Source organism: Balaenoptera musculus, chromosome 20, assembly GCF_009873245.2.
Source record: "Balaenoptera musculus isolate JJ_BM4_2016_0621 chromosome 20, mBalMus1.pri.v3, whole genome shotgun sequence".
In the NCBI taxonomy this organism is placed as follows: domain Eukaryota; kingdom Metazoa; phylum Chordata; class Mammalia; order Artiodactyla; family Balaenopteridae; genus Balaenoptera; species Balaenoptera musculus.
In genome coordinates this window covers 14,942,087-14,965,515 of record NC_045804.1, presented here as the reverse complement: position 1 = coordinate 14,965,515, position 23,429 = coordinate 14,942,087, and the positions used below count along the sequence as shown (strand labels likewise).

General features: G+C 41.8%; 1 protein-coding gene across 5 annotated transcripts in view; it reads left to right on the top strand.

The window, feature by feature from the left end:
* The first annotated feature begins 264 nt into the window (after positions 1–264).
* The window catches only part of DDX42 (DEAD-box helicase 42), a 48,158-nt gene continuing 24,993 nt past the window's right edge, over positions 265–23,429 (top strand). For 2 of the 5 annotated variants that reach the window (XM_036837537.1, XM_036837535.1), the window contains exons 1-3: positions 265–416; positions 10,771–11,004; positions 12,771–12,921. Coding sequence is in view for 1 of the 5 variants with exons in the window: in XM_036837538.1 (XP_036693433.1) it covers positions 10,787–11,004; positions 12,771–12,941 (389 nt within the window). In the remaining 4 variants the exon portion in view is untranslated. Of the gene's footprint in view, positions 428–10,770; positions 11,005–12,770; positions 12,942–23,429 lie in introns of all 5 variants that reach the window. The other 3 variants (XM_036837538.1, XM_036837534.1, XM_036837536.1) reach the window with 3 other exon arrangements.

The window sequence follows — 23,429 nt, the reverse complement described above, 5'->3', positions numbered from 1 at the left end:
CCCGAGCCCCTTTCTTGGGATTTTTTTGGCGGCTCCCCGTCACTGCTACTTTCTTCACTTCCAGGCCCACTTCCTAAACGGGCCATGAACACTCCTCATCCAGCAGTAGTGCCTGTTAGGTGTCTGAGGTGTCTGTGAGGCATTCCGGAGCTTTAGGGCCCGGAGCCCGCGGCGCCTTCCGGGAGCCGTAGATCAGGCTCCGCCCTTCGGCCCGCGCTCTGCTCTGCGCATGTCCGGTTTTGTTCCCCTTCCCCCCGTCAGCGACGGGCCGAGAGGCGGCGGAGGCGGCGGCGGCGAAGAAGGGGGCGGAGAGGGAGGAGCGCGGCGGGACGGGGTCTGGACCGGTCGTACTTCGGGCCGTGGGATTTTCTTCGCGTCGGCGGTAGTAGTAGCTGCCTCTGCAGCCGCAGCAGCAGGTTTGTGCGAGGTGGGTCTGGACGCGGGGCCGTAACCCCCTGGGGGCACCGCAAGGCAACTGCGGGGCCTAGCGAGGGCCAGGGAACCGCGGCCTCTCTTAACAAAGAGTCGGCGGAGCCTCGGGGAAGCCGAGGCGCAGGGGGCTGGGGAGGAGTAGGAGTGCGTGACTGAAGCCTCGAGGGGCCCTTCCGAACCTCGTCGCCCTCCCACGGCTCCCGCTTCTCCCGCAGCTCTTAACGAGGCCCAGTTGGCGGCGTTCCGGAGGCGGCGCTCTCCCGGCCGCCCGCCCTGCAAGGGAAGGGATTTGCAGGGTGCTGGGCTCCGGGTGAGGGATACCTGCGGGGAGGATTCTGACCCAAGCCAGCAGCAGTTAGCAGATGCTAGTCTCCAAGTCGGGGGACCTGATAGGGAAAAGTTGCCAAATCTGAAGACAGTAAAAGACATAGTCGGTGATCTTGGTGTAGCTTTGAGTACATCCGTGATTAGCATCACCATCGTCACACAAACTTTTTTGCGGCCTACTTAGGAGCCTATCTGATGTGGGTAAATAATTTATATGGAGTTGCAAGCATACGCACCAATAATATAAGGAAGAACAGTCGTACTAGTCGAGAGTTTGGGGGAATCATAGCTTCTTTATCACCTTAGTGGAAGCTTTGCCCCTCACTCCCTTGGGCAGTCATTCACATTCCTCTGGCTTCCCATACATATTGTTTTTTGTAAATGATCTTTGTATATCTATTGTCCCCTGTATACACACCCCCGAACTCCTAAAGAGCAGAGATTCTGCTTTAATTCACTTTAACTTTCCAGAGCCAGGCCCAGTGGAAGGTGGGCAGTAAGTCTTTCATACCAAAATTAATTTTTAGACTTTAAGCGGTGGAGGACAAAAATGTATGTTGTATTTTCCTGTACCCAGAAGGGGCATTATATGGCCTAATCTGCAATTCATTCACTCAGGAAGTATTTTTGTTGATACCTTCTGTGTGCCTGTTCCCTACCACTGTTCTAGGTGTGTGACCCCGGCCTTCATGAAACTTACTTTCTAGTGAGGGAAAGAGAGACAGAAAACACGTATATAAATTATACTGTATGTTAGAAGATAATTAATGCCTTAGGTAAAAAAATAAAGCTGCAAAGAGGGAAGGGGAGGTGTTGCATTTTGGAATAGCTTGGTCAGCGAAGTATTTACATACAAGCTGATACTTAAGCAACTAGAAGGAGGTGAGGGAGTGACCCCAGCTAGTTTCTGGAGGAATGATCATTCCAGGCAGAGGGAACAGCAAGTAAAAAGACCTTGCAGAGGACAATGCTGGCCTGTTAGAGGAACAGTTAGAAGACCAACATGCTTGGAGCTCTGTGAGCAAAGGAGGGAGTGGTAGGAGATAAGGTCAGGGAAGAACTGCAGGGATGGGGGGTGCGGGTGGGGGGAAGCACAGAACAACCAGGACCTTTTAGGCTGTTGTGAAGATTTCATTTTTCTTCTGCCTGAGGTGGGAACTGTCTGAGGGTTTTGAGCAGAGAAATGGTAAGAACTGACTTACATTGTAATAATTTAGTGTAATTTGTGGAACAGTACAGTTCTTTATATTTTAGTTTTATCAAATCTTTACGTAATCAGCTCTTAGCTTCTTTAAGCCAGCAGAGAGAAGAGACATGCTTTTAAAATAAATGTAATCCAGCATTTACTTGTATTTGGCTTTAGAAGAATGTGTTGAAATTCTTGGGTTTTGAACAGATTCTTGTTAAAGAACCGACAGATTTATAGTGTGTGAGTTATTCTCAGGGCAGATTATTAGAGTGGATGGTGGTCAGCTGTCACTAGAAATCTTTCCTCTCCCAAGACACAAGTGATAAAGTAGTTTTATAATCAGTTGTTTTTAGTCCATTATTTTTAAAGTCATTTAGATCATATCTTATTTGATTGTCCAAAACTCTCCCCAAATTATCTTCCTTATGTTCCAACTTATTCTGACTTCCTAGACTGCTATTTCTAGCTTTCCTCCCTAGAATGTCTTCTTCCTTCACACTTCTCTACTCAGCTTACATCTTTCTGTATAGAAAACTCCATTTTCTGGGTTCTAGCTCTCTTATGAAGCCTGTCCCCATTTGTCAGCTCATAGTGATCTCTGGCATCTTCAGTGTCATGTGACACTGATGTATGGAATCCCTGAGTTGAAAGAAACCTGAGAAGTCTAGCTTGATATTCTCCATTTACCAATGGAGAGATTGATTTTTGGAGAAAAAATAATGATGATAAACATGACAGCTAATACATATTGTGCACTATTTGGCAAGCTTTGTTCTAAGTGTATTTCTGGGTATGAATTCAGTTTTTCACACCAACCTTGTGAAGTAGGTGATAGTCTCACCATGTTACAGATGAAGAGACTAAGGCCAAACAATCTGAGTAACTTCCATGAGGTTCACATCAAGTTAGTGGCAAAGCCAGTGTTTAAACACAGTCAGCTTGGCTCCATAGTCTGTACTACTTTACTATGCTGTTATGATTTTCTGCTAAATCACGACATTTTAGCGCCTAAAACAGTACCAAGCAGGTACTTCAGCTATCTTTAATTTTTCTCTTTGGCCAAGTTGTAAGTCGCCCTGGGTACCCTTATATATTGAATAAACATGAATAATGAGTGTATTCTCTGGAAAACAAAAGAGAAGAAAGTGAATAAGCCTGCTATTTTAGCCATAGAACTTGTAACATGGAGTTGGAGAGATAAAACAAGAATACAAATAGTTATGAATAGATGTTGGGTGTTTTAAGACTAGAAAGGGAGTTTGAGGAAGGAGATACCACTTCTCTTGGGGAATCATCTTCATGTCATAGTTCCACGAGTTGGTATTTGAGATAGGCTTTGAAGGATAGGACTATGGTAGGTATAGTGAGAGATTTGGTGGGGAGGGAATACAGGTAGAGGGAAGAGCATTCACCAAAGTGCATGTAAAGTAGTTCTTGCCACAATGGAGAGCCTCATTGCAGCCTGATTGAGTACCTGTGGAGAGCTGTTGAAGGGAACGACAGGGTCAGAAATGTATTGCCGGGAGGTTTGGGGCCAGGGCCTGGAGGTACCTGGGAGAAGGTTTTGCGGAGCCTCTGAGTGCTCGGCTCCCTTGAGTGTGACTTTCCCTAGTTCCACTGTATTAACAAACACCTGGCGAAAAAAGATGGAAATTCATTTTCTCTTTTCACTATTTATTTCTGACCCACTATACTTCATTTAATACTTTACCACATAGAGTCGCCTTTTATAGATTATGGGAAAGGAGAGGTGTTATCCCTCAGTACTGGGCACATAGCAAAAAGTGGTTATTGCTCTATATAAAACAATGTTTGTTATTTCTAAGACCCAACTCAGGTTGTTCTCTTTAAAGCAAATGCTTATACATTTTGTTTATGGTTCTATTATACAGCTAATTCTTTTCAGATTGGATGTTTTATTTTAAAAAGCACTATTTTTAAAGAAAAAATATAACAAATTTCACAAGTATGTTTGCATTTCAGAGTAGAAACTGAGGTCTAGACAGCATCATTCTCCCTCATAAACTGGATAAAATAATAATCTAAAAATACATGTGCAAGTGGAATTCTGATTCTTTGATTTTCAAGGTTTTTTTTAACTGGTAAAATACACGTAAAAAAACTTAACCATTTTTAAGTGGGCAGTTCAGGGGCATTAAGTACATCCACATTGTTTTGCTACCATCACCACCATAGTGTCCACAGAACACTTCATCTTGTAAAACTGAAACCGTCTCCCCATTAAGCAGTAACTCCCCATCCCCCCATCCCCCAATCCCTGGCAACCACCCTTCTACTTTCTGTCTCTGAATTTACTACTCTAGGTACCTCATATAAGTGGAATCATACAGTATTTGTCCTTTTGTGACTGGCTTATTTCCTTAACATGATGTCCTCAAGGCTCATCCATGTTGTAGCATCTGTCAGAATTGTCCCCCTTTTCAAGGCTGAATACTACTGCTGTATATTTATCTCACCACATTTAGTTTACCCATCCATCTGTGGACACTTGGATTGCTTCCACCTTTTGGCTATGGTGAATAATGCTACTACGAACATGGGTGTACAAATGTCTGTCTCTGCTTTCAGTTCTTTTGGGTCTATACTTAATAAGAGGAAATGCTGTATCATATGGTAGTTCTATGGTTAATTTTTTGAGGAGCCACCGTACTGTCTTCCACAGCAGCTGAACCATTTTATATTCCTACCAGCAGTGTGCAAGGGTTCTGGTTTCTCCACATCCTTGCCAAGACTTGTTATTTTGTGTTGTGTAGGTTTCTTTCTTTCTTTCTTACTTTCTTTATTTATTTATGGCTGCGTTGGGTCTTCGTTGCTGCACGCGGGCTTTCTCTAGTTGCGGCGAGCGGGGGCTACTCTTCCTTGTGGTGCGCAGGCTTCTCATTGTGGTGGCTTCTCTTTGTTGCAGAGCACAGGCTCTAGGCGGCACGCGGGCTTCAGTAGTTGTGGTGCACGGGCTCAGTAGTTGTGGCTCACGGGCTCTAGAGCGCAGGCTCAGTAGTTGTGGCGCATGGGCTTGGTTGCTCCGAGGCATGCGGGATCTTCCCGGACCAGGGCTTGAGCCCGTGTCCCCTGCATTGGCAGGTGGATTCTTAACCACTGCACCACCAGGGAAGCCCTTTTTTTGTTTGTTTGTTTTTTTTTAATAATAGCTATCCTAATGAGTATGAGGTGATACAGTTTTGATTTGCATTTCCCAAATGATTAGTGATGTTGAGCATTTTTTCATATACTTATTGGCCATTTGTATATCTTTGGAGAAATGTCAAGTCCTTTGCCCATTTTTAAAATTGGGTTGTTTTTGTTGCTGGTTGTTGTTTTTAATGAAGTCTGTGAGCTTTACCTGGGTGTCGGAAGCCATGTGGTGATTTTTCACCTTTTCTGTCATCAATTTGAGAAGTGTTTATGGAGGCAGAGGTGAAGTTTCAGAGCTATTTGATATGAGTTTGCCAGCTTGTGGGAAGGATGTACCAGGCATATTATAACCTGAGAAAAGGCTCAGGGTGGGGGGGTGTGTGTGTGTGTGTGTGTCAAGACTAAATAAAGGGAGCTTTGAGGAGACCCACGAATAGAAGGACTACAGTTAGTTTTTTAATATCCTCACTATGTTTTGACTGTCTTATTAACTGTTTAATGGATGTCTCTTCTCCAAACAATGTTTGCTTAGAGATTGAAAATTAATTTTAATAGCCTCAATAGCTTAAGCAGAGGAGGGTTCATTTTTTCTTTTTCTTTGAACATCATAAAACCAAATAGAGATTAGGTTGGCCATCTTGTGCTTCTTATATCAGCTACAGCCCCTCAAACCTCTGATTGTCAAGGATCTGTAGCCATATACATGGACTAATAGTAGGAAAAACTGTTGTCAAGAAAGTAAGAATTAGTGGTGCACTGAGGATGATCTGGCTTAGATTTAATCAGGACGACTGGTTGGCTAGATAGCAAGGTTTGTAATAACGGGAGATGATGGTTTTCACAAATACTGGGATGAATTTTGAAGAGCCTGAACGCATGATGCTTATTCATGCAACATAAAATTTTTTGAGTACTGTATGCACTAGGCACTAAGGATTCTACGTTGGACAAAACAGGCAAAGTCCCTGCCCTCGTGGAGCTGACATTCTAGTCAGTGGAGTATAGATAGCACAGTTATTTGGCCTTGCTAGAGGCAATTAATTAGGGAACATGGGCAGTGTGACCTAGATCACACTAGTGTAAGGCTTGGGGGCACTTAAGTGTTCTCAGTCTTTTGGCTGACCCAAATCTCCGAAGAGTTAAAGAAAACAGTATTGCATATTTTGCGTCTTATGTCTCTAAACCATTAAGCAATTCTCACCCACCTAAAGTCACACTGCTTGCCTGTTTGTGGCAGAAGTTGAATTTTTAAAAAGAATTATTTGATTTATTTCTTTTGTAATTTGAACCCTTTATTATTTAGTAGGATTAATTTATGCCCATCCTTTTCTTCTATCCTCAGTCTAGGGGGAAGAGTTACTTACTCCTTATTAAAGGTTTCGATCTTGTCTCTTCAGGTCTCTGCAACGCCTTGTTCCTATGATTTTTCCTGTCATCCTAAATCTTTAGTTTTTCTCTTTGTTGGCTTTTCCTTTTTAGCATATAAACATGCTTACATTTCTTCCTTAAAGGAAATTCCTCTAGTTAACACCTCATGCTCTCCTTTCTGTCGTTGGTAAACAGCCTAGGAAGTAATCTGCACTCCTCGTGGCCTAGTCTTCATCCTCTACCACTTACCAATCATTCCTTAACCCTGCCCCCACTGCTTCAACGGAGGCTTTTTACTTCTTATCTCACCTGTCTTCTTTTTAGTTTTTAACACTGGACATTTCTTTCTGCCTGTAAAACTTGTCTCACCATCTGTGTCACTGTATTCTCTGCTATCCTCCCTTCCTCTTTGTTCGTCCTCAAGTTTCCACGTGAGTTTCTCTTCCCTTGCCCATTCCTAAATATTGACCTACACTATGATTGTCTCACCCCTTTTCTCACTCTCTGGCCCTCTCTCTGCTAGCTTATCTACATCAGTAACCTCAGATGCAAATGTCTCATATCAAATCTATAGCCCCATCACAGATCTCTCTCTGCAGTTACAGACCTTACTTGCCAGCTGTCCTTAGCTCTCCCATAGGTACTGAACTGATCTCACTTTCTACCTGCTTCTCCATGCCTGGCTTTTCTAGGTTTCCATCTCTATTAATGGCACCACCATTCACCCAATCTGTAAAAGCCAGAAACTTCCAGAGTTATTCTAGACTCTTCATTCCTCCTTAGCTCCCACGTCTAATTTGGTTACCCCAGTTGATTCTTCCTCATAGATACCTAAGTTAACAACTCAGATCTACAACCCCCCTTCTCCTTCCTTATAGCCACTTCCTTAGTTGTTCAGTAACTTGTCACTTTACATTTGTATTTTTATAATGTCCTAACCACTTGCCTTGTGTCCAACTTTTCCTGCTATCTCTCATTGAATCATTCTAAAATACTGATCTGAAACATGTCCTTTTTTTGCTTAAAATTAATTCCTTATAACTGGCAGACTATAGTTTTGTATGGTGTGTTCTTTTTTTTTTTTTTAAACTTTGGGTTTATTTTTTATTTATTTATTTATTTTATTTATGGCTGTGTTGGGTCTTCGTTTCTGTGCGAGGGCTTTCTCTAGTTGTGGCAAGTGGGGGCCACTCTTCATCGCGGTGCGCGGGCCTCTCATTATCGCGGCCTCTCTCATTGCGGAGCACAGGCTCCAGATGCGCAGGCTCAGTAGTTGTGGCTCACGGGCCTAGTTGCTCCGCGGCATGTGGGATCTTCCCAGACCAGGGCTCGAACCCGTGTCCCCTGCATTGGCAGGCAGATTCTCAACCACTGCGCCACCAGGGAAGGCTGTATGGTGTGTTCTTAATGTAGTATACTAAACTGTTCATCTGGACCCTGCTTGTCTTTCTGAACATGTGCCCTGCAACTTTCCCAAATGTCCTACAGAACTCTAGCTGCACTGAAATATTTCCAGTTCTCTGTGGTAGCACTTACAGTGCCTTCTATCTAAAATTCCCTCTCCTGACACTTCTTCTCTGATCTAATGCCTCTTCAGATTTAAAAAGTTAACGCCAGTGTCATCTCCAGAAAAACTGCCTTGTCCCCAATTCATCATAGGTTGGGTACCCTTCTCCTGGGCCATCAATAAATGCACTTTGTGCAGTACCTCTATTAGAATACATTTTTTTTTTTTTTAAAGCTGGCTAAAACTACACTGTGAACTCCTTGAGAATGGGACTGTATCTTTTATCTATAAATGCCCAGCACCCAATGCATTGCCTGACCTTCCTCGGCAAGCTTTTGATAAACCATTGAAAGTCTTCCTGCTAGGAGGTTGTTAATGTAATTCTTTTTTTTTTTTAAATAAATTTATTTATTTTTGGCTGCGTTGGGTCTTCGTTGCTGCACACAGGCTTTCTCTAGTTGCAGCGAGCGGGGGCTACTCTTTGCTGCGGTGTGCGGGCTTCTCATTGCGGTGGCTTCTCTTTGTTGCAGAGCACGGGCTCTAGGCACATGGGCTTCAGTAGTTGTGGCGCGTGGGCTTCAGTAGTTGTGGCTCGCGGGCTCTAGAGCGCAGGCTCTGTAGTTGTGGCTCACAGGCTTAGTTGCTCCGTGGCATGTGGGATCTTCCCGGACCAGGGCTCGAACCCGTGTCCCCTGCGTTGGCAGGTGGATTCTTAACCACTGCGCCACCAGGGAAGTCCCTGTTAATGTAATTCTTAAAATCTACCAAGGGTGGTTTTTTTTCCTTCCTTCCTTTGCCTACCTTCTGACTTCAATGGCTTATTTATTACTAGCCTCTTATTATGCATTATATACACTAGGAAAAAGGTTAAAATTCAGAATCCATCGTCTTTGTTGCTTAGGAACAGCTCTTGGAAAGCCAGGCTCACAGATTGGTTAAACAATACTATCAGATGCTAAAATTTTCTGGCTTGTAAATACTCTTACTAAATCTCATCTCACTAGAATTATGTTGATTCCCCTTAAGGGATTCCTGAAGAAGGCAGGAGATGGTCTAAATTAAGTGTAAGTAAACTATTACTTATAAAGTGCTTATTCTAGCCACGAATAACTTTTATGCAAAGTCCAAAATGGGTAAAGACAGTCCCTACCTGGAACTAAGGGCAGAGGGTGACATGGCATAAATCAAATTTAATACTAAACAGACTGAACTAAGTGCTATATAATAGCAGTTAAAACAAAACCTATAGGTTACATATGGGGGAGGGGCATAGAACCAGAAAAGTAGAGTGTGTTGTTCCTGTTCCTGGTCCCTTCAACGATGCCATGTAAAAAGCAGTTTTTGGAACTCTGTTCACGTTGGCTTCAGAGTCTATTATAAACATTTAAACTTTTCTTATTAATGGTAAACTTTAAAACAAAGAAAAAAGTAAAAATCAAATAGCTGCTATTAAGATTTTCATAAGCAGCCCTCCAGCTATTTCTGTACATGCAAAACATGCTTTTACATTGAATTACATTGAATCATACCACCCACCTTGTTTTATGCCCTTGTCATATTACTCAGTGTATAATGGACACTTTTCAGTAAATGCAAAACTTAGAATGCACATTCCCATTTGTTAAGCAATTGCATTTAAAAAAATTGATCCTAAGGAAATAATTAAGAGTATGCACAAAGATACATGATATGTTTTACAACTTTAAAAAAACAGAAGTGGAGAAATATATTTATTGACATTTAAAGATGTTCATGTATATTATAATGTGAAGAAGTCAGTAACTAGGGCTTCCCTGGTGGCGCAGTGGTTAGGAATCCTCCTGCTAATGCAGGGGACACGGGTTTGAGCCCTGGTCTGGGAGGATCCCACATGCCGCGGAGCAACTGAGCCCGTGCGCCACAACTACTGAGCCTGCGCTCTAGAGCCCGCGAGCCACAACTGCTGAGCCCGTGTGCCACAACTGCTGAGCCTGTGTGCCTAGAGCCCGTGTTCTGCAACAAGAGAGCCCACCGCCATGAGAGGCCCGCGCCCCGCAACGAAGAGTAACCTCCGCTGTCTGCAACTAGAGAAGGCCCACACGCAGCAATGAAGACCCAACGCAGCCAAAAATAAATAAACAAAAAATAAATAAATAAATTTATTTAAAAAAAATCAGTAACTAAAACAATTTGTACAGTATGGTTTCAGTTTTGATTTTAAATGGGGTGTGTGTGTGTATACACATATGCGTAGAAAAAAAAGCAAAAGATATCAACGAAATTGCATATCTGAGAGAGGAATTTCAGGTAGTTTTATTTTGTTCCTTTTCGCATTCTGAGTTTTCTGCTGTTCTATAAAACGTAGGTAACTTGTGTCATTAAAAATAGGTTTTTTGGAACCAAGACTTACAAGAGATAAGGTGTTTTTAAACCCATTTGATCAGTGCTTAGGAAATTTCTTTGTAATTCTTAACAATAGGCAAACTGAATAAGATGTTAAACGAGCTATCAAATCCTTTTGAAGGGTATGGTATTAAATACTGCATTCCTGTTCAGATTGAGATCTCAACAAAAGAAATAACAATTTCTTCAGTGTTTCAGAAAATGTGACCATTTCATTGAGGTTAGCGTATTGCATATCTGAAGTGCACAGTTAAATTTTTTTAATTGAAATATAGTTGATTTATAGTGTTGTGCCAGTCTTTGCTGTACCGAAGTTAAAATTTTAATTGAGAGGCAAAGGTTGGAACTGACATAAAAATCAGTGGGCTGTTTATAAAGTTAAATTTATGTGAGTGTCTCTTGTTCCTAACAGATCAGTCATTGACACCATGAACTGGAATAAAGGTGGCCCTGGCACTAAGAGGGGATTTGGCTTTGGAGGTTTCGCCATTAGTGCGGGAAAGAAGGAGGAACCAAAACTCCCACAGCAGTCCCATAGTGCCTTTGGGGCAACCAGCTCTTCTGGATTTGGAAAGTCGGCTCCACCACAGCTCCCTTCCTTCTACAAAATTGGTTCTAAACGGGCCAACTTTGATGAAGAAAATGCGTAAGTGGTAATACCTGGTAATTTAGCAAAGGTTAGGCTTTGAGGTATTCATTCCATCAACAGAAATTGAAGCAAAGAAACCATTTGTTTCTCAAATAATAATATGACTTCTTAAATTAGTTATCTCACTGGATTGCATTGTTCCTAACAAGTTAAATTGTTAAGTTTACTCATTCATAAGGAGTATACTTTTGTGGTCCTTCACTTTTGCTTGTTCCAAAAAGGATTTGAGGCCATTTAAACCTAAATGTGGCTGAAGAGTTTTAAATAATTCACATGGCTTTTGATGGTCTTTACTGAAGTTTTCTGTTTACACCATATAAGTTGTTTTGGAAACACAGGCAATTGTCAGAACTGGCAGAGGCATAGTTTGGCTCAACACCCAAGTCCTTAAAACTGTTATGTTGTAACATCTTATAGTGGTAGGAAAATCTGCTCAGATTTTTGCCCACAGTTCTCAGGAAACATATTTACCGGTTACCTTTTTTAACTTGATATCTAAGAAGGTGATTGTTAAAAAGCTGGGGCTTGAAAGTTTGAGCTCTAATTCCTTATAGATTATAACTTCTCTCTTTGCCAAGTCTGAAGAAATCTTGTATTGCTATTACTTCCAACCTGGTTGTGACACTGCTTGAGGTTTTTTTTTTTAGTTAAAAAAACCCTCAAGATCAGAGTTTTTAAAGTACACAGCAGCATTTTAAAAAGTTGGTATGTTGTTTAGCAATTAAATACAGAAGTAAGTGTTTAAGATTCAGCAAAGTCAAGGATCATTATTCTAGAGAACAGTTTACCAGCTCAGAGATACTTTTAAATGATACATTAAATGAAACTACCATATAAATGAATATGCATTTATGTGTGTGTGTAGCACATAACAGTGGTTAGAGCTTTTAAAATGAAGACTTGAAAGGCCATAAAAGTTTAAGCTGTAGTTGTGATTTCTTTAAATTAATATTTGGTTGTATTACTATTTCATTTAATTCTGAGGTAAGATCTAAACAATGTTTTTGTTTTGTTTTAGTTGATAGCGATATAGATATTCTTTTCTGGGATATTTGTTAGAGGGAAAGTGATAGTTTTTCCAGATGTTGAAATTCTTTTCTGAATACTTACATAGTATGGTGAGGATTTTGGATTGAACTTTTTTTTTTTTTTACTGTTTTTTTTTTTTTTAAGTATAGTTGATGTACAATGTTATATAAGTTTCAAGTGTACGACATAGTGATTCACAAATTTTAAAGGTTACACTCTATTTATAGTTATTATAAAATATTGGCTATATTCCTGAACATTTATTTTTAATTTTAGAAGTTTTCTGTTGGTTCTCAGAAAACAGCCCAGAACTTCTGAAGAAAGTCTCTAGCCTTATGAATATATCTCAAAATTTCTTTAAGGATTATGAAGAATAAACTAGCTTTATAATATTTCATACAAAGTAATTTTTTCCATGGCATACACTTTAATATTTGCTATATCTATTCAACAATGATACACTAAATTTGTACTGAAAACTCATCCCTTTTGAGAGAACTGGAAATGTGATTTTTAACAGACACTATTGAAATGGAGACTCTGCTGTGATTTTTTTTTTTGCAGTATTAGAATTTGGCATGTATTAAGTGATAATTTAATAATTAGGTCCTAAGCCAAAGGACTAAAATCTCTTAATAGTAACATATACTTAAATAAAAATTTGTGTTAAATGAAAGATTCACCTGACCCCAAATTAAACATTCACTCTATCAATCATGCATCTTAATTTTCAGATATTTTGAAGATGAGGAAGAAGATTCTAGCAATGTTGATTTACCTTACATTCCTGCTGAAAACTCACCTACCCGCCAGCAGTTCCATTCCAAGCCAGTAGATTCTGACAGCGATGATGATCCCTTAGAGGCATTCATGGCTGAAGTGGAGGCAAGTATCAACTCTGTTATGTTAACATTTTCAGTGATAGAAATAGATCAGATTAACCTAGTGCTTTAGTCCTCAGTCAGAGTTTGTTTCTTGGCCCTTTATTGGGAGAATTTTGCTTTTGTATTCTATAGTTTCTTAAATATGCTTCCACTGGCCCTGCAGCATTTTCAGAGATGATTCGTGCCTAGGAATTTGAACTGTAACCCTTGAACATAGTAGCTCAAGATGTCTGTGTTTGTTGTGTGTGTTTTGTTTTAATAATTCTTGGTATATTCTTGAATGAATACTATCTCATTCAGTCTAGCATTTATTAAATAAATATGTAAGGTAATTAAACTTAAGGAACTTGCTAAAATTACAAATTCTGTATTCTGTACCTTTAATGTTTATTTCTTATTATCAACATTATCATCAACATTCAAGACCTTGCTGTAGAAATTTGAAACTTGTGACCTCTTCCTTCCTAAAACTCTTCTCACTAGGCTTTTGTGATTTTGTATTTTGTTCTTTTCTCCCATCTCCCTGACTTTCTGTTTATTTGCTATTTATTAGCTGCTTGTATATTTTGGAGATTAAACCTTTGTCAGTTGCTTCGTTTGCAAATATTTTCTCCCATTCTGAGGGTTGTCTTTTCATCTTGTTTATGGTTTCCTTTGCTGTGCAAAAGCTTTGAAGTTTCATTAGGTCCCATTTGTTTATTTTTGTTTTTATTTCCCTTTCTCTAGGAGGTGGGTAAAAAGGATCTTGCTGTGACTTATGTCACAGAGTGTTCTCCCTATGTTTTCCTCTAAGAGTTTTATAGCGTCTGGCATTACATTTAGGTCTTTAATCCATTTTGAGTTTATTTTTGTGTGTGGTGTTAGGGAGTGTTCTAATTTCATTCTTTTACATGAAGCTGTCCAGTTTTCCCAGCACCACTTTTTGAAGAGGCTGTCTTTTCTCCATTGTATATTCTTGCCTCCTTTATCAAAGATAAGGTGACAATATGTGTGTAGGTTTATCTCTGCACTTTCTATCCTGTTCCATTGATCAATATTTCTGTTTTTGTGTCAGTACCATACTGTCTTGATTACTGTAGCTTTGTAGTATAGTCTGAAGTCAGGGAGCCTGATTCCTCCAGCTCCATTTTTCTTTCTTAAGATTGCTTTGGCTATTCGGGGTCTTTTGTGTTCCCATACGAATTGTGCAATTTTTTGTTCTAATTCTGTGAAAATTGCCATTGGTAGTTTGATAGGGATTGCATTGAATCTGTAGATTGCTTTGGGTAGTATAATCGTTTTCACAATGTTGATTCTTCCAATCCAAGAACATGGTATATCTCTCCATCTCTTTGTATCCTCTTTAATTTCTTTCATCAGTGCCTTATAGTTTTCTGCATACAGGTCTTTTGTCTATTTAGGTAGGTTTATTCCTTGGTATTTTATTCTTTTTGTTGCAAAGGTAAATGGGAGTGTTTCCTTAATTTCTCTTCCAGATTTTTCATCGTTAGTGTATAGGAATGGAAGAGATTTCTGTGCATTAATTTTGTATCCTGCTACTTTTCCAAATTCATTGATTAGCTGTAGTAGTTTTCTGGTAGCATTTTTAGGATCCTCTATGTGTAGTGTCATGTTATCTGTAAACAGTGACAGTTTTACTTCTTTTCCAATTTGGATTCCTTTTATTTCTTTTTCTTCTCTGATTGCTGTGGCTAAAACTTCTAAAACTATGTTGAATAATAGTGGTGAGAGTGGGCAACCTTGTCTAGTTCCTGATCTTAGTGGAAATGGTTTCAGTTTTTCACCATTGAGAACGATGTTGTCTGTGGGTTTGTCATATATGGCCTTTATTATGTTGAGGTATGTTCTTTCTATGCTTACTTTCTGGAGGGGTTTTATCGTAAATCAGTGTTGATAAAAGCTTTTTCTGCATCTATTGAGATGATCATATGGTTTTTCTCCTTCAATTTGTTAATATGGTTTATCACATTGATTGATTTGCATATATTGAAGAATCCTTTCATTCCTGGGATAAACCCCACTTGATCATGGTGTGTGATCCTTTTAATGTGCTGTTGGATTCTCTTTGCTAGTATTTTGTTGAGGATTTTTACATTTGTGTTCATCAGTGATATTGGCCTGTAGTTTTCTTTTTTTGTGACATCTTTGTGTGGTTTTGGTATCAGGGTGATGGTGACCTCGTAAAATGAGTTTGGGAGTGTTCCTCCCTCTGCTGTATTTTGGAAGAATTTGAGAAGGATAGGTGTTAGCTCTTCTCTAAATGTTCCATAGAATTCGCCTGGGAAGCCATCTGGTCCTGGGCTTTTGTTTGTTGGAAGATTTTTAATCACAGTTTCAATTTCAGTGCTTGTGATTGGTCTGTTTATATTTTCTATTTCTTCGTGGTTCAGTCTCAGAAGGTTGTGCTTTTCTAAGAATTTGTCCATTTCTTCCAGGTTGTCCATTTTATTGGCATACAGTTGCTTGTAGTAATCTCGCATGATCCTCTGTATTTCTGCAGTGTCAGTTGTTACTTATGCTTTCTCATTTCTAATTCTATTGATTTGAGTCTTCTCCCTTTTTTTCTTTTTTTAAATTTTATTTATTTATTTATTTATTTAATTTATGGCTGTGTTGGGTCTTCGTTTCTGTGTGAGAGCTTTCTCTAGTTGCGGCAAGTGGGGGCCACTCTTCATCGCAGTGCGCGGGCCTCTCACTATCGTGGCCTCTCCCGTTGCGGAGCACAGGCTCCAGACGCGCAGGCTCAGCAATTGTGGCTCACGGGCTTAGTCGCTCTGCGGCATGTGGGATCTTCCCAGACCAGGGCTCGAACCCGTGTCCCCTGCATTGGCAGGCAGATTCTCAACCACTGCGCCACCAGGGAAGCCCTCTCCCTTTTTTTCTTGATGAGTCTGGCTAATGGTTTATCAATTTTGTTTTTCTTCTCAAAGAACCAGCTTTTAGTTTTATTGATCTTTGCTACTGTTTCCTTCATTTCTTCTTCATTTATATCTGCTCTGATCTTTATGATTTCTTTCCTTCTGCTAACTTTGGGGTTTTTTTGTTCTTTTTTCTCTAATTGCTTTAGGTGTAACATTAGGTTGTTTATTTGAGATTTTTCTTGTTTCTTGAGGTAGGATTGTATTGCTCTAAACTTCCCTCTTACAACTGCTTTTGCTGCATCCCATAGGTTTTGGGTTGTCATGTTTTCATAGTCATTTGTTTCTAGGTATTTTTTGATTTCCTCTTTGATTTCTTCAGTGATCTCTTGGTTATTTAGTAGTGTATTGTTTAGCCTCTGTGTGTTTGTATTTTTTAGAGTTTTTTTCCTGTAATTGATATCTAGTCTCATAGCGTTGTGGTCGGAAAAGATACTTGATACGATTTCAGTTTTCTTAAATTTACCAAGGCTTGATATGTGACCCAAGATATGATCTATCCTGGAGAATATTCCATGAGCACTTGAGAAGAAAGTGTATTCTGTTGTTTTTGGATGGAATGTCCTATAAAAGGTCAATTAAGTCCATCTTGTTTAATGTGTCATTTAAAGCTTGTGTTTCCATATTTATTTTCATTTAGGATGATCTGTCCATTGGTGAAAGTGGGGTGTTAAAGTCCCCTACTATGATTGTGTTACTGACAATTTCCTCTTTTATGGCTGTTTGCATTTGCCTTATGTATTGAGGTGCTCCTATGTTGGGTGCATAAATATTTACAATTGTTATATCTTCTTCTTGGATTGATCCCTTGATCGTTATGTAGTGTCCTTCTTTGTCTGTTGTAATAGTCTTTATTTTAAAGTCTATTTTTTCTGATATGAGAATTGCTACTCCAGCTGTCTTTTGATTTCCATTTGCATGGAATATCTTTTTCCATTCCCTCACTTTCAGTCTGTATGTGCCCCTAGGTCTGAAGTAGGTCTCTTGTAGACAGCATATATACGGGTCTTGTTTCTGTATCCATTCAGCCAGTCTATGTCTTTTGTTTGGAGCATTTAATCCATTTACATTTAAGGTAGTTATCGACATGTATGTTCCTATTACCATTTTCTTAGTTGTTCTGGGTATGTTGTTGTAGGTCCTTTCCTTCTCTTGTGTTTCCTGCCTAGAGAAGTTCATTTAGCATTTGTTGTAAAGCTGGTTTGGTGGTTGTGAATTCTCTTAGCTTTTGCTTGTTTGTAAAGGTTTTAATTTCTCTGTCGAATCTGAATGAGGTCCTTGCCGGGTAGAGTAATCTTGGTTGTAGGTTTTTCCCTTTCATCACTTTAAATAAATTTATTTATTTTTATTTTTGGCTGTGTTTGGTCTTCATTGCTGCACACGGGCTTTCTCTAGTTGCAGCGAGCAGGGGTTACTCTTCATTGTGGTGTGTGGGCTTCTCATTGCGGTGGCTTCTCTTGCTGTGGAGCATGGGCTCTAGAGTGCAGGCTCAGTAATTGTTGCTCACGGGCTTAGTTGCTCCACGGCATGTGGGATCTTCCCGGACCAGGGCTTGAACCTGGGTTCCCTGCATTGGCGGGCGGATTCTTAACCACTGTGCCACCAGGGAAGCCTCTTTTCATCACTTTAAATATGTCCTGCCACTCCCTTCTGGCTTGCAGAGTTTCTGCTGAAAGATCAGCTGTTAACCTTATGGGGATTCCCTTGTATGTTATTTGTTGCTTTTCCCTTGCTGCTTTTAATGTTTTTTTCTTTGTATTTAATTTTTGATAGTTTGATTAATATGTGTCTTGGCATGTTTCTCCTTGGATTTATCCTGTATGGGACTCTCTGCTTCCTGGACTTGACTATTTCCTTTCCCGTATTAGGGAAATTTTCACTATAATCTCTTCAAATATTTTCTCAGTCCTTTTCTTTTTCTCTTCTTCTTCTGGGACCCCTGTAATTCAAATGTTGGTGAGTTTAATGTTGTCCCAGAGATCTCTGAGACGTAGACTGTCCTCAATTCTTTTGGTTCTTTTTTCTTTATTCTGCTCTGTGATACTTATTTCCACTATTTTATTCTCCAGGTCACTTATCCATTCTTCTGCCTCAGTTATTCTGCTATTGATTCTTTCTAGAGAATTTTTAATTTTATTTATTGTGTTGTTCATCATTGTTTGTTTGCTCTTTAGTTCTTCTGGGTCCTTGTTAAACGTTTCTTGTATTTTCTCCATTCTATTTCCAAGATTTTGGATCATCTTTACTGTCATTACTCTGAATTCTTTTTCAGGTAGCCTGCCTATTTATTTCCTCTTCATTTGGTCTGGTGGGTTTTTACCTTGCTCCTTCATCTGCTGTGTGTTTCTCTGTCTTCTCATTTTGCTTAACTTACTGTGTTTGGGGTCTCCTTTTCTCAGGCTGCAGGTTCGTAGTTCCCGTTGTTTTTGGTGTCTGCCCCCAGTGGGTAAGGTTGGTTCAGTGGGTTGTGTAGGCTTCCTGGTGGAGGGGACTGGTGCCTGTGTTCTGGTGGATGAGGCCGGATCTTGTCTTTCTGGTGGGCAGGTCCACGTCTGGTGGTGTGTTTTGGGGTGTCTGTGAACTTACTATGATTTTAGGCAGCCTCTCTGCTAATGGGTGGGGTTGTGTTCCTGTCTTGCTAGTTGTTTGGCATAGGTTGTCCAGCACTGGAGCTTGCTGGTTGTTGAGTGGAGCTGGGTCTTAGCATTGAGACAGAGATCTCTGGGAGAGCTCTCGCTGATTGATATTATGTGGGGCTGGGAGGTCTCTGGTGGTCCAATGTCCTGAATTCGGCTCTCCCACCTCAGAGGCTCAGGCCTGACACCTGGCCAGAGCACCAAGACCCTGTCAGCCACACAGCTCAGAAGAAAAGGGAGATAAAAAAGAAAGAAAAATAAATGAATAAAATAATACAAAATTATTAAAATAAAAAATATTATTAAAATTAAAAAATTTTTTTAAGTGATAAAAAAAAAGAGAGCAACCAAACCAATAAAGAAGTCCACCAATGATAGCAATCGCTAAAAACTATACTAAGATAAATATAAAAATCAGAAAGTGGTCAGTGCATACAGCAAACCCCAAGTCTACAGTTGCTCCCAAAGTCCACTGCCTCAATTTTGGGATGATTCGTTGTCTGTTCAGGTATTCCACAGATGCAGGGTATCTCAAGTTGATTGTGGGGATTTAATCTGCTGCTCCTGAGGCTGCACAGAGAAATTTCCCTTTCTCTCCTTTGTTCTCACAGCTCCTGGGGTTCAGCTTTGGATTTGGCCCTACTTCTGCATGTAGGGCGCTCTCTGGCATCTGTTCTTTGCCCAGACAGGAGGGGGTTAAAGGAGCGGCTGATGAGTGGGCTCTGGCTCACTCAGGCCAGGGAGAGGGAGGAGTAGGGAATGCAGGGCGAGCCTGCGGTGGCCGAGGCGTGCCGTGTGTTCTCCCGGGGAAGTTGTCCCTGGATCACGGGACCCTGGCAGTGGCGGGCTGCACAGGCCCCTGGGAGGGGAGGTGTGGATAGTGACCTGTGCTTGCACACAGGCTTCTTGGTGGCTGCAGTAGCAGCCTTAGCGTTTCATGCCCATCTCTGGTGTCCACGCTGATAGCCGCGGCTCATGCCTGTCTCTGGAGCTCATTTAGGTGGTGCTCTGAATCCCCTCTTCTCGTACACCCAGAAACAATGGTCTCTTGACTCTTAGGCAGGTCCAGACTTTTTCTCGGACTCCTTCCCGGTTAGCTGTGGCACACTAGCCCCCTTCAGGCTGTGTTCACGTAGCCAACCCCAGTCCTCTCCCTGGGATCTGATGCCCCCACCTGCCCTGGCAGGTGAGCAGAGAAGCCTCTCAGGCTTGTGAGTGCTGGTCGGCAGCGATCCTCTGTGCGGGAATCTCTCCGCTTTGCCCTCTGCACCCCTGTTGCTGCGCTCTCCTCTGTGGCTCCGAAGCTTCACTGCCCGTCTCCACCAGTGAAGGGGCTTCCTAGTGTGTGGAAACTTTTCCTCCTTCACAGCTCCTTCCCGGAGGTGCAGGTCCCGTCCCTATTCTTTTGTCTCTGTTTTTTCTTTTTTCTTTTGCCCTACCCAGGTACGTGGGGAGTTTCTTGCTTTTGGGGAAGTCTGAGGTCTTCTGCCATCGTTCAGTAGGTGTTCTGTAGGAGTTGTTCCACATGTAGATGTATTTTTGATGTATTTGTGGGAAGGAAGGTGATCTCCATGTTTTACTCCTCTGCCATCTTGAAGGTCCTCCTCTTTCCTACAGATTCTTACTTCTCTATTAGGGAAGACCTTTCAATATTTCCTTTAGTATAGGTTTAGTATTGCTGTATTCTTTTAGTTTTTGCTTGTCTGAGAAATTCTTTATCTCTCCTTCTATTCTAAATGATAACTTTGCTGGGTGGAGTGTTCTAGGTGGCAGATTTTTCCCTTTCAGGACTTTGAATGTATCTTGCCTCTCCCTTCTGGCCTGCAACATTTCTGTAGAGAAATCAGCTGATAGCCTAATGGGGGTTCCCTTGTAATTAACTTTTTGTTTTTATCTTGCTGCCTTTAGAATCCTCTCTTTATCTTTAACTTTTGCCATTTTTATTATAACACATCTTGGTGTAGGTCTGTTTGGGTTTATCTTGTTTGCCACCCTCTGTGCTTCCTGTATCTGGATATGTTTCCTTCTTAAGGTTTGGGAATTTTTCAGCCATAATTTCTTCAAATAAATTTTCAATCCCCTTTTCTCTTTCTTCTCTTTCTAGGATCCCTGTTATGCATAGATTGGCATGCTTTATATTATCCCATAGGTCTCTTATATTTCCTTCAATTTTTTTTCGTTTGGGTTTCTGTCTGCTCTTCTTACTGGGTGATTTCCATTATTCTATCTTCCAGATCACTTATTTGTTCTTCTGCATTATTCATTCTGCTATTCATAGCCTTTAGTTCAGCTTTCATCTCTTCTAATGAATTCTCTAATTTTTCTTGTCTTCTCCTTATAGTTTTTAGTTCCTTTTTATAGTAATCTGCATTTCTGTCAATAGCCTTTCTTAGTTCCTTCAGTATTTTCATTATCTCCTTTTTGAACTTGGTGTCTGTTAGACTGAAGAGGTCTGTTGCATTGTTTGTTCTTTCAGGGGAATTCTCTCGATCTTTTAATTGGAAGTAGTTCCTCTGCTTCTTCACTTTAGTCATATTTCTTTTGCTGTATGAGTTTAGGAGAAACAATTATTTACTGTTGTCTTGGAAGGCTATTTTTATGTGGTATCGTCCCCGTGTAGCCTGTGTGGGTTTAATAATTTGGGGTGCGAGGGCTGTTTTTATGTGGTATCATCCCTGTGTAGCCTGTGTGGGTTTAATAATTTGGGGTGCGAGGGCTGTTTTTATGGATGGATGCCTGCCACCTCTTTCCTCAGTGTATGCCGGCCGTTATCCCCTTGATAGGAGGTGTGATTGGTGGTGTGACCAGAGCCTGCACTGGATATTGAGCGGGGCCTCCTCTTTGCTCTCTGGTTGTCACTGTCCTGTCAGGGGCAGGGTCTGCTCCCTAGCTGTTGGAGTGGAAGCCCCCAGATCTGTTTCTGAGCTGCATTTCTGATGTGCAGTGTGAGGTAGGTGTGATTGGAGGGCTCCCACTGGGAGCAGAGCCACTGAGTATTCCTCCGCTGGAGCTGTTCATCTGTGAGTACCCCCTGTTGTGTCACCTTTCACCCATTGTGCGAGCTCACAGAGTACAGTGTTTTTGGCGTAGCCCCCGGCCCCACCTCAAGCGTGGGTACACCAGCAGCAGGCCCTGGTATCTGTCTGGCGTTGTTTTCGCATGGCCAGCAGCGCAGATCTGCTGAAGTCAGGTCCCAGGACTGCAGTAGGTGTGCACCTGGACCTGCTGTGGGAGCTGTGGAGGCAGCTCAGACCCTGGCTGGGCCCAGCCCCCACGTATACTGGCCCACAACGCCCACAGCTGCTAAAGCCAGACCCATCCCAGCCGCGGGAGCACCTGTGGTCCGTTTGGTTCTTCCACAGGCACTGAATTTACAAAGTTGGCAGCAGAGGTCTAAATCCGTGGTTCATGCAGCTGCTGGGAGAGATTTCAGCTCTGCTCGTGAGTCGCACAGCCCCTGGGGCTCAGCTGTGGTTTCAGCCACACCTCTGCATGTGGGCCACCCACTGGCGTTGCTCCTGGGGATGCCGAGGTGGCCGGGCCACACAAGCCTGTCCAGGCGGGAGGGGGCTAGGGTGGCAGCTGTGGCTCGCAAGCCTGCCCAGGCAGTGGCCAGTGCCTGGGGAAGGAGGCCACAATGGCAGCCCCACCCCTCCCTTCGCACACCACTTAACATTGGTGCTTTGGTTCTGTGGCGGCCCAGGCTTCTTCTGAGAACGCTACTACTTGGGGCGCTCCCCGCTCCAGCCCCTTCAGGCTGTCTCCATGCAGCCAGCAGCAGTCCTCTCCCCAGGTCTGTTCTCTAAACCCCGCATTCCAGCACCCTCCCCCCACCCCCATACCAGCAGAGGAGCTTCTCATGCTGAGCCTCCCAGGGTGGTGGCACAGACCTTCCCTGTAGGTCTCTCTCTGTCCTGCCTGCCACAAACTGGTTGTTGCGCTCTCTGAGCCTCTGAAGCTCCTTTTCTGTCCCAGCTAATCTCCCTGCTGGTGATGGGACTTTCCAGGGTATGGGAACTTCTCTCCTTCAGTTCCTTCCCAAGGGTGTGGGTCCCATACCACTTCCTCTTTTTTTTATTTTTTATTTTTTTATTTTTCTTAACTTTTCATTTATTTACTTATAAAATTAATTTTATTTATTTATTTTGGCTGCATTGGGTCTTCGTTGCTGCGCGTGGGCTTTTTCTAGTTGCGGTGAGCAGGGGCTACTCTTTGTTGTGTTGTGCAGGCTTCTCATTGTGGTGGCTTCTCTTCATACAGAGCACAGGCTCTAGGGCACATGGGCTTCAGTAGTTGTGGCACGTGGGCTCAGTAGTTGTGGCTCACAGGCTCTAGAGCACAGGCTCAGTAGTTGTGGCTCACAGGCTTAGTTGCTCCGTGGCATGTGGCATCTTCCCGGACTAGGGATCGAACCCGTGTCCCCTGCATTGGCAGGCAGATTCTTAACCACTGCACCACCAAGGAAGTCCCTGTAGATGTGTTCTTGGTATATTTGTGGGAAGAGGTGAGTTCCATGTCCTGCTACTCCACCACCTTGATTCTTCCCTCTCTTATTTTCTTTTTCTTTTAACATCTTTATTGGAGTATAATTGCTTTACAATGGTGTGTTAGTTTCTGCTTTATAACAAAGTGAATCAGTTATACATATACATATGTCCCCATATCTCCTCCCTCTTGCATCTCCCTCCCTCCCACCCTCCCTATCCCACCCCTCTAGGTGGTCACAAAGCACCGAGCTGCTCTCCCTGTGCTATGTGGCTGCTTCCCACTAGCTATCTGTTTTTCATTTGGTAGTGTATATATGTCCATGCCACTCTCTCACTTTGTCCCAGTTTACCCTTCCCCCTCCCCATGTCCTCAAGTCAGTTCTCTACATCTGCGTCTTTATTCCTGTCCTGCCCCTAGGTTCTTCATAACCTTTTTTTTTTCTTAAGGTTCCATATATATGTGTTAGC